The 10,346-nt window shown below is 38.4% G+C and overlaps 2 protein-coding genes across 3 annotated transcripts; both read right to left on the reverse strand.

The window, feature by feature from the left end:
• Positions 1-354: 354 nt before the first annotated feature.
• On the reverse strand, positions 355-3,287 carry LOC126582055 (pentatricopeptide repeat-containing protein At2g20710, mitochondrial-like). Of its 2 annotated transcripts, none has more exons than XM_050246028.1 (2): positions 2,887-3,287; positions 355-1,929 (listed from the first exon to the last, which is right to left on the reverse strand). In XM_050246028.1, the coding sequence occupies exons 1-2, from the start codon at positions 3,154-3,156 to the stop codon at positions 655-657; spliced, it is 1,545 nt and encodes a 514-aa protein (XP_050101985.1). In that variant the 5' UTR covers positions 3,157-3,287; the 3' UTR covers positions 355-654. The 2 variants fall into 2 exon arrangements, with proteins under 2 accessions (XP_050101985.1, XP_050101986.1); XM_050246029.1 differs by having other exon boundaries at positions 355-1,922; positions 2,887-3,021.
• A 3,358-nt stretch (positions 3,288-6,645) lies between these two features.
• Positions 6,646-9,450, reverse strand: LOC126582057 (pentatricopeptide repeat-containing protein At2g20710, mitochondrial-like). Its single transcript, XM_050246032.1, has 2 exons — positions 8,988-9,450; positions 6,646-8,267 (listed from the first exon to the last, which is right to left on the reverse strand). Exons 1-2 carry the CDS (start codon positions 9,273-9,275, stop codon positions 7,041-7,043), a joined length of 1,515 nt encoding a protein of 504 aa, XP_050101989.1. The 5' UTR covers positions 9,276-9,450; the 3' UTR covers positions 6,646-7,040.
• Between the last annotated feature and the right edge of the window lie 896 nt (positions 9,451-10,346).

Here is a 10,346-nt window from a genome sequence, read left to right on the forward strand (position 1 = left end):
CCATATGATGTCATTGTAACGGTGTCCTAAATCAATAAACGCGATTTCATGTGAACAAGTTAAAGTACACGGCATCGTGCAATAGGCTTAGGACATCGTCATCCCGGCCTACCAGCTTTATATTAGGCAGAGATTTATCTGCATCATTCGATATCCTTAGTGACAAACACCTCGTATCATTCAGTATTTGCATTCTCTGAATCATTAAATTAAACGCTATTGTGATTTATCCGAATGCGATTCTAACTTCTGTAAGTTTTAATTACACAGCATGCATAAGATTATATGTTATAAGAACCAATTACGGACAATAGGCAATATATGTTATAAGAACCGATAACGAACAATAGGCAATGACGAAAAGAACAACCCACACTTCATTTCCTCTTTCGCATTGTTCTTGATGTCAGCTTATTTTAAATTTTTGTGGTTAAATGAAAATCTGTACAAACGTACTCAATCCACCTGAAATACAACGATGACACGAAAGAGAACAAACCTTCCTTTAGTTCTGCTGAAAAAGAAATATGGCGTGGACGTTCGCCTTTTGTTGGTTATAGAACCAAACACCCTCTACAGAATGAAAACTGGTGCTATTATCAACCCCTCTGCAATAGTAGATTTCATCAAATCCTCCCAGATGACTATCCTTTTTCAATTTATCAATGCCATAACCTTAGATTCATCATATGTGTAATCTTCAACCTTATCATACAAATCGGTTGAAAGATGATCACTCCCTGTCAACAATCTCAAAAGTTCTTGTGATACTTCCCCATCTCTTCTATGAAGTTCACCAATAACATACTTATCTAATTTATCACACAAATCAGCTGAAAAATGATCTGTTTCTCTAATTAATCTCGAAAGCTCTTGTGCTACTTCCACGTCTCCCTTCTCTTTCAAGTATTCAAGACACGCAGCCAAAGTTAGATGATTGAACTTCCATCCTGCTCGACTTGCTAATATTGCTTTTTTCATTGTTTCCACTGCCTTATCCATCTGACCATTCATATGATATCCGGTTGCCAAACGAGTCCAAATGCTTGCATCCAGCTCCTTACCGCTCTCTTCAAGCCGCTTTATATATAAATCAGCCTTCTCCAAAAGATCTTTCTTGCAGTACGCAGTGATCAACAAGTTGGGAATTCGAATGTCAAAGAACTTGGCCACAGATTCCCATTCCTCCACGATCATCTCAGCACTATCAATGTCACCCAGCCTTACTAATGAACTTAGCATACAAAGATAGCCAGAATTGTATAATCCCACCATATTTTTGTAAATATTCCAAATACGATAAACCTCATCTTTATTCCCAATAGTAGCATATAAAGTGAGGAGGACTTCATAAGCAAATTTACTTGTTTTATTGCTGATGAGCTGCTCTGATCGCCTAAGCATTGTTGAAGCCTTCTCTAATAAGCCAGCTTTCAAGAACCCATTTGCTGCAATAACATAACCATTCCAGTCTACATTGACCAAAGGATCGGCTTCTATCTTCATTAAAAGCTTCTCCATTCTGTCTATCTCAGAAATGGCTGCATACGAATTCAATAGAATCTTCAATGTATAACTCTCATAATCAATGCCCTTTTCTTCCATCTCCTTTACTAGAATATCTAGTTTTTCATGTTTACCTATCTGAGAATAGAGGGTCAGCATAGCATTATAAGCTACTGATCCCTTCAAATAACCTAACTCGTTCATCTTCTCGAAAATAATCTCAGCCTTTTCTGAAGATTTATTCTCTACATAGCTGAATAAAAGAGCACCATACACCTTGAAGTTTCTCAGTTGGTCTGGTATGCTATTGAAGTACGCCTCAGCTTGTTGTAGGCCACGAACCTTTGAGATCAAATCTAGCCGAACCGCAATATCTCCCGGAGTTAGATACTGGTTCCGTGCATCACTCATCCATTCTGAAATCTAAAAGAATAACAGTTCAGGGTCTTCCAGTTTTATCATTTATTTTATTATTGGTCACAATTCAGGGTCCTGTTTAATAACATGCAGAACACATACTATCAACTTGAAATGATTTGAGTTGATCATTGCTTAAGCAAAAACTTCCTAAGAATTTACAAGCACATGACCAGAATCATCTACCACGGTCATCAACACACAAGCATTCACTAGCATCCACAAAAGGAACTACATCATTATGGATTTGTGCTTCATATTATTACATTTTCAAAGCATGGTCTTGAGAAACTTTACAGGCTGAAACGTGTGAATTCTAGTAGAATTGCATTCTTAGCAGAGTGATGACAGTTGAAAGTTATAAATATCACAAAAAGAGAGCATCTATCGTACACAACCCAAGTACACTTGAAAAGTATACTAATGACAACCACCCTAGAGATGATAAAACGATCCAAATCTAGCAGTGTAAAACATTTGTACCAGAACAAGGTGTTGCTTTTACGACGCTTGTTCTTCAACCTCTTGCTAAATGGCAGTCTCTTTATTTGATAAGAAAACAAAGTGTTGTTTTAATGAAGCTCGTATTGTGTATACCCTGTATAGTACACATAAACCGCACTCATCATATCCGCTTCTCCATCCAAACAATGTTATCTTTTGCTAAAAATGATTTAACGAATTGTCCGATAATGATTATGGGTTATCAGAGTTCATTTCACAATCAATTTTCACGTCAACAACCTGCACTATATATGCAAATTAGCTCATACTTGTGAAATTTTATAATTGGGTTATCTATTTTCCATCATAATCTTTTCTATACGAATATTTCTACAAAATTTAATCTCACCGGATTCTGTGACTGAAATCAAAGGCTATGATTGACTCCATTTCACATTCATTCCATTTTCTATGACAATATTATACAAAAACTTAAAAAGTTATTTCTTTTTCTTTTACCTGGAGAGCGTGGCTGTAGCGGCGATATTTACGGAACAGCTTGATGAAACTCTGGAGTTCCCATTTCTTGACATCTCTCCCTTCTTCCACCCACTGATTGAGAATCGGTACAACGGAAACCCTAGGATTTCCGGCCCGGGAGATCCTAATGTACAAAGGCTCAAATGGGGGTTGGGAGGAGGCCGCGGCCTTAATTGAGCAAAACAGTGCACGAGAACTCCCAGAAATGGCATTGACACGCCGTGGATTTGAACCAAGAAGCTTAATCATCGAGCCCTAATTTCATAGAGGGTTTGGGAGAAATTGGGAATTTAGGGGTTTAGGGTTTAGCAGTGGACCATGCTATCTCGACTTTTCTCATGTTTTATGTTTCATGTTTGAGAGAGCTCATACCACATGTTACGGTAAACCGTCACTTGGCATATCATGTCAATAATATAACAATGTGTCAAATTATTATTATTATTGTTTTAACAAACGATATTTTATCTACACTAAGCAGATGGGGAAGTGTGGGAGTGGGCTAAGTCTTACAATGTGTTAGTAATTGTTGATGCACAAAACCAGAGGTCTTAGAACAACGTAAATCCGATCGTGAATTCGCAAGAAATGTAAATAACACAAGATGTGTCGTGGTTTACCCCAAGATTTGAGCTACGTCCACACTGAATATGTATTTATCTGAGAAGTGAGGGAGAGAGAGCTCTGAGAGTGAGAGCTTTGAAAAGGGGTGAGAGGGCCTAGGAATTGGCCCTTGAAATGGCTTCCCCCTAATTGTGAAGGTGATGGGTCCTTTTATAGAATAAGGACTCCTCACTTATTACACATTTGCCCATTCCTTTATCACATAATTACATTTAAGTCCTCCAAGTATTTGTACGAGATCTAAATACGAGGCCCTAAATATATTTTAAACAATAGTTCCCTAAGTCTTCAGTCAAGAGAGTCTTTTGGCTGGAGACTTGAAATTCAGTCCATGTGTGGGCCGAAATAACTAGATGTTGTCTTGAATTGATGCTCGATATGAGGCGGTGCTCAATTTGAAATGATGCTCAACTAGAAGTAGCACATGTTGCGAGGCTGCTCGGCTTGTGGCTTATGTTGCCTTGGTTGGCACGGCTTGTGGCTTATGTTGCCTTGGTTGGCTTGGCTTGTGGCGTTGAAGGTGATGGCGTCCTTTTTATAGAATAAGGGCTCGCTCCTCAATACATAAATGATGGGCTAGAGTTGATGCTCGCGGTGAGGCAGTTGCTCGGTAGGCGGCGATGCTCTTCTAATGATGGTGAGGGAGTTCCTTTTATAAAATAACTCGTTGTAGACTCTAGCTTCTGCCGGTGGTGGCGAGGTTGCGCCTGCGATGACAGCAACGCTCGGGAAAAGCGGAAGTGGAGTCTGAGCAGAAGCAGCTTCAAGAGGCGATCAAAAATGCAAGAGAAAGAGATAGGATGAGTCTATTGTTGGACAATCTACGGGGTAGCGAAAGCTGCAAGCGAGAAAGGAGGCAAAGCAGAGGACCTGTTCCCGTCTTTCTCTCTCTCTCTCTCTCTGCCTTGGTTGTGTTAATGCTATTTTCTGTAAATCGGTTGAAACCGTGACTCTAAACATTTGAAAAAGAGAACTGGACTTGTTGACACGTGGGGGACTACAGAAGCTCAGAAAAGACTTGGGGGAGCCTCTGAGTTTGAGAGACTTTTTGAGGTTTTGTTTTGGTTTCTGTGTGGGTTTTTGCAGATTCACGGCGGAGGTGAAAAATTGAGAAAGAACCGACATAACTTTTTGTTTCGATTCCCGACAGCGCCAAATGTTGATGCACAAAATCGGAGGTCTTGGAACAACGTAAATCCGACCGTGAACCCGCAAGAAATGTAAATAACACAAAATGTATCGTGGTTCACCCCAATGTTTAGGCTACGTCCACATTGAATATGTATTTATCTTAGAAGTGAGGGAGAGAGAACTCTGAGAGTAAGAGCTTTGAGAGGGGGTGAGAGGGCCTAGGAATTGGCCCCTGAAATGGCCTCTGAAATGGCCTCCCCTAATTGTGAGGGTGAGGGGTCTTTTTATAGAATAAGGACTCCTCACTTATTACATATTTGCCCCTTTCTTTATCACATAATTACATTTAAGTTCTCCAAGTATTTGTACGAGATCTAAATATGAGGCCCTAAATATGGTATAAACAGTAATAATGTGGTTCAACTTCATCTTTGACGAGAATCGAACCTAAGACCTCTTACTTACCAATGAAGAAGAATACACTAGACTATAGTACTAAGTGACGATAAACTATATTTTTTAAAGTGACTTGAGAATGAAAAAAAGTATAACAGCGTTTGGTAAATTTTAATGTAAAAATAGTATAATTGTGTATAATGACAAAAACAAACATGGTAATTGAGATGGCCGCAATGATGGTTGTGGTAATGACGATGGTTACAGTGGTAGATGGCGACGGCGGCTATAGCGGTGATGGTTATAGTGGCAATAGCAGTGGCCGTTGTAGTGGTAAGTTGTGGCAGTCAAGAAATTTTTAAGTACGTTATTAAGACCAACTGGCTGGTCCGGCCCACACACAAAAACACCCTACCCACAGGCACGCACCATTTTCCAAATTTTGGCTCCGCTTCCCGGCACACAACACCAACTCCAATTTATGTCAACTCCATGAGGAACTAAACATCGTTTTTTGGACTCCCCGGCACAAATGGAGATATCACCATCTGTACTTACAGTAAGAAATGTGAAAGTTCATTTGAACTGGCGAGTTTTATCACTGCTGCCATCATTGTTACATTATTTACTATAATACAAACTGTTTATTCGTATATGTCATAGTAAGTGGTAAATCAATTTATTGGATTGTTAAAGGTTCGTTAAAACCCGTTTAATTTAAATCACCATTTAATAGAAGTGTGATTGGTAGTGGTGACGATGGTGTAGGTGAAATCAAATTAAATGGGTCTTAATGAGTATCCATTAACAACTCAATGAGTTGATTTGCCAACAAGCCACCAGCTTCCAGTTGGTTTTCCAGTTTTGTTTTCTCTCAATCTCCTTGACAAGTTAGAAACTCTCTATTTGTTTCTGTTTGAAATAAAACCAACTGATATGCTGGCATGTTATGCAAGTTCACAATTTCGCTTCCATTTCAGTCATACCCTGAAAATAATGCGCTTATCCAACTGAAGTGGAAGCGAAACTGCGAAGATGAAATTCATCATTTTAATTGTCAACACAAAGAGAAAAATGCATTCGAAAAACAGAAGATTACACCATCACCATGCACAGGTACTTACAGATAACATCCAGGATTCAAAGTGATATTTGTCACTACCTAGAAAACAATCATAAAGGATTTGCACCAAAACACTGAGATCTCTAACTTATAAGATCGTTAGTACATTCATATATTCAATTTAGGCGGTTAGCATTGATGTTATTTATATGAGATTAACTTGAGCTGTAGTTGTTTGAGGTGGAGAGAGGTCTGAGAACAGGCATATGAACCAAAACTAATAGATCACCCATAAAGATCAGATTACTTCAACGTCTAACCTGAGTTCATGCACTGCGTAATTTATCAGATTACAACAAAACAACTCAAAAGATTTACGATTAGAAAACCTAGAGATTGAAATGCAACCCATCATCAAAGGACAGCAGAAAAGTAGAAAGCAACTAAACTTCATTTTTTCTTAAAAAAAAAAAGTCAACTATGCTTTCTGTAAGCCATTTGCAGCTACTATGCCAGGAAATAAGTTCTCTACAGGACAACTACTGTAGTTTGTATAGAAAATACAAAAGACGGGTTGGAGTTGAACATAAATTTACAACAAAATACTAACATGTAGATTTATAAAACACTGATAAAATTGAAAGCCGTTAACAATTAGGATGACTTACTTGATAATATAACCATAATAGTGAGACCAAGTACAGAATATCCCAACTCTAGTAAAAAAATTGAATGTTTGGCAACATTACTTGATGATCTGCGACCAGCTCGTGTCTTCATGAATTTGATGGGAATGTGAGATCTAGCAAGAAGAAAATTCCCACTGGAGTTGTTTAGCGATTGTTCTATGGAGTTTAAAGTTCTGCTGAATCTTTTGAAACTTCTCCATTTCTCTCACAATGATAGGAGTTCCAAAAAGCTAACTTAGGCTTGTTTCAATGATCTTATATGCTTCTTCGTCAGCAGTAAACCCATCCACTTTCATCTGATCAAGAATTATAGCAACTGATTTTCCAGCTGCAACACTAGCCCTCAGAAGTCTGTGATACAAATCCTCGGACAAAGGACCCAAGTTTTTTAGTAAACTTATGATCTCTTCAATTCCTTCAATATCTCCCTGCCCTTCCAAATAATCCAAACAGGCCGTCAAAGTTGGGGAATGCGGCACCCAGCCTCGCCTACCCACTGAGAGTGCCTTCTTCAACATTTCAACTGCTTTAGGCATTTGCTGCTTCTCTGTATAACCTATTGCTAACACATTCCATGTGCTGGCATAAGGGATTCTTCCTTCTACTGCCTTGTTTACAACTGATTCTGCCTTATCAAAAAGACCCCTTTTGCAATAGGCAACAAGAAGCCTGTTCAGCACCCGAAAGTCGTATATTTTGCATTGTGACTCCCATTCCTCAAATATCCCTTCAGCCCCCTCAATATCATCCAACTTCGCCAGAGATGAGATCATGCAGCCATATGGTACATCCACTGGTTCATTCGATGGCTTGTATGTATCCCAAACTCTGTAGAGCTCCTCTTTATTGCCAGTACTTGCATAAAGAGTGAGAAGAAATTCTACTGATTTCTTCCCTTGAAGAGGCATCAATCCCTCCAGCATCTTCAGCATTGAAATAGCCTTCTCTGTTAACCCGACTTTTAGATACCCATTTGCTGCCATTGAATATATTTTCCAGTCGACGATTAAGTTTGGATCTTCCTCCATCCTATTTAGGATAGCTTCCATCCCAGGCATGTCAGATGCTGCAATATATGCCATCATTCGATTTCTCAACGTGTACTTGTCAATTGGAATTCCATTCTCTTCCATTTCTTGCATCAGTATGTTGATCTTCTCATATTGTCCATTTTGGGAGTAAAGATTGATCAACATGTTGTAAGGGAATGAGGTTTTTGCCATACCCATCTTCTTCATCTTCTGCATGGTCGCTTCTGCTTTCTCAACAGACCGCTCTTGCACATAAATGCATAGAAGGGCGCCATATGCGTTAAGTGATTTTAAACTTTTTGACAGATTGTTGAAGTAATTTTCTGCATGCTCTAGTCCATGAACTCTGTGGATTAAGTTCAATCTAGCAGCAGCATCACTTGGAGATAAATCAAAATACCTACGATCCGTCATCCATTGGGATATCTAAATAACAAAAGGATGACACAGAATAATTAGAAGCTGGCAGCCTAAACCTAAACATATTTTGGAAGGCTAGAATTAATCTTGAGCACAATTCAACGGTAAAATTCCAAAACAAACCCTCCATGTTGTCATATGATAAATACTGAATCGTAAAAATGATTGAACCAAAGATATGTCATCTCATATGACTAAATGAGGAAACTATAAATTCCTTTCATCTTAAAGAGACAAACTAGAATAGATTAGAATTTTACAGGTCCTTTTGGTTATTTGGCGACACTGCAATCTATCATTTGTAGCACCCAGTTCACCAATTACATATTGGATCTTGTGGTTCTAAAATGCTCCGAGATTTTAATATCTAGATTGCAGATGCCTTAATTTTTCCTCCTAATACAATGCTGACACCTGAATAACATAACATTCGCAAGCAGATGACGAAACTTACAAAACAGCGAGAACTCCGAAAACTTACAAAACAGCGAGGACTGCCACATGCTAAGAGAGTTCATTTTGATTCAACAATTATAAAATTGAATGCAAACAAATGAATATAAACATTGAATTTAAAATCCCAATATTTATGATAAATAATCAAACCTATAGATACAAAACAAAACAAGTTGCAGCAACAACAACAACAACAACAACAAATGTCAACAAAAGTAAAAATAAAAAGAAAAGAAAAGAAATTGGGAAGTGGGTAAGGAAGATATGAACCTCAAGAGCGTGATTGAAGCGTCTAAAGTCCTTCAAGAGCCGAACGAGCGACTGAAGCTGCTGCTTCTCAACAGCCTGACCCTCACTGACCCATTGTTCCAGCACCGGCAGAACTGAGGCTTTTGGGTCTCTGATGACCTTTATGCGGTCATGGAGAGAATTCGACCACGAAGGCGAAGAAGAAGACGAAGAAGAAGAAGAAGGGCGGATTGAATTGAAAAGAGCGTAATTCTTTCGAGGGTTTTGAAGGGAGAAGGAGATGAGCTTGCTCATGCAATTAAGCTTCATCCTCTCTCTCTGCTAATGCTAATGGGGAAGTGTGGCTTGGGTTTTAGGGGTTTAAGATCCCTTCAGTTTCTGTTCACAGATTAAAAGGAGTCAGGACAGGAATAAGGGCAGAAGATATCCTCCCTTGATAGGCCGTGGGCTGATGAGCCCAAATTGTTCTATTGATCTTTGTTGCACCTCCAACCACCCAATATTTCTTCTCTTCTATGAACTTTCAACAATGAGCTCAGTCATTTACACTATGTTTAGATGAGTAAAATAAACTTGGAATTTGGATAAAGAGGTATTTGTTGATTTGCTCCCTGAACTTGCATGCAACTGTCAATTTCCCCATGAACTTTCATTTTAGCCGATTACCTCCTTCAATTTTTTTAATTAGCCAATTTCCCCTTTGAACTTGAATTTTAACCGATTACCTTATTGAACTTTTATAAATAGCTAATTCCCCCTGGCATTAGATTTTAAAAAACTTTCATTCAATTTTTCATCTTTTTTACCCTCATACAGTTGTTGACACACCTCGACCGAGATCAAGGTATGCTGGTCGTCACTTGAGGGTGACAAAGCCATGTGCACAGTGCGGAAGCAATGAAGATAAAAAATATATGAATAATTAAAAACCGAAACTACTAGAGTGCACTAACAAACAGGAAGTGTTAGGAGTAAGATACAAAAGTAAATACTCATAATCAGAGCATAGAAAGTCTAGGTGCAATCCAGTAGGACAAGTACTAATTATACAGTACCATAAGATGTCTTACAATTATTTTGATAGGTCAGAACCGCTGAAATCCTCAAGGCCACCGACAACAAGCTTACCTAAAACCTGGAGGGGCGCAAAACAGAAAACGTGAGTGGGCAAAAATAAATGTTTTACAAAACCATTTCATTTATCAACATATCTAACCCCTAGCTGTAAAACATGTATAATTTTTCCCAGAATCAAGATATAAGCATATACATAAATATATATGTAATTATATCAATTCAAATCATGCTTCACATAATCATATTCATATGTATGCCATGCCAAGATATAACAGAGTAATCAATTCAGGTAAGAATAATTTC

The sequence above is a fragment of the Malus sylvestris genome, chromosome 9 (genome assembly GCF_916048215.2).
Source record: "Malus sylvestris chromosome 9, drMalSylv7.2, whole genome shotgun sequence".
NCBI classification, from domain to species: Eukaryota; Viridiplantae; Streptophyta; class Magnoliopsida; order Rosales; family Rosaceae; genus Malus; species Malus sylvestris.

Bases quoted from the DNA above. Each gene is read 5' to 3' on its own strand.
- LOC126582057 (XM_050246032.1), bottom strand. From the start codon at position 9,275: ATGAAGCTTAATTGCATGAGCAAGCTCATCTCCTTCTCCCTTCAAAAC. The intron at 8,268-8,987 runs GTTCATATCTTC...TTTGTTATTTAG, and splicing joins GCTTCAATCACGCTCTTGAG to ATATCCCAATGGATGACGGA.
- LOC126582055 (XM_050246028.1), bottom strand. From the start codon at position 3,156: ATGATTAAGCTTCTTGGTTCAAATCCACGGCGTGTCAATGCCATTTCT. The intron at 1,930-2,886 runs GTAAAAGAAAAA...TTATTCTTTTAG, and splicing joins GCTACAGCCACGCTCTCCAG to ATTTCAGAATGGATGAGTGA.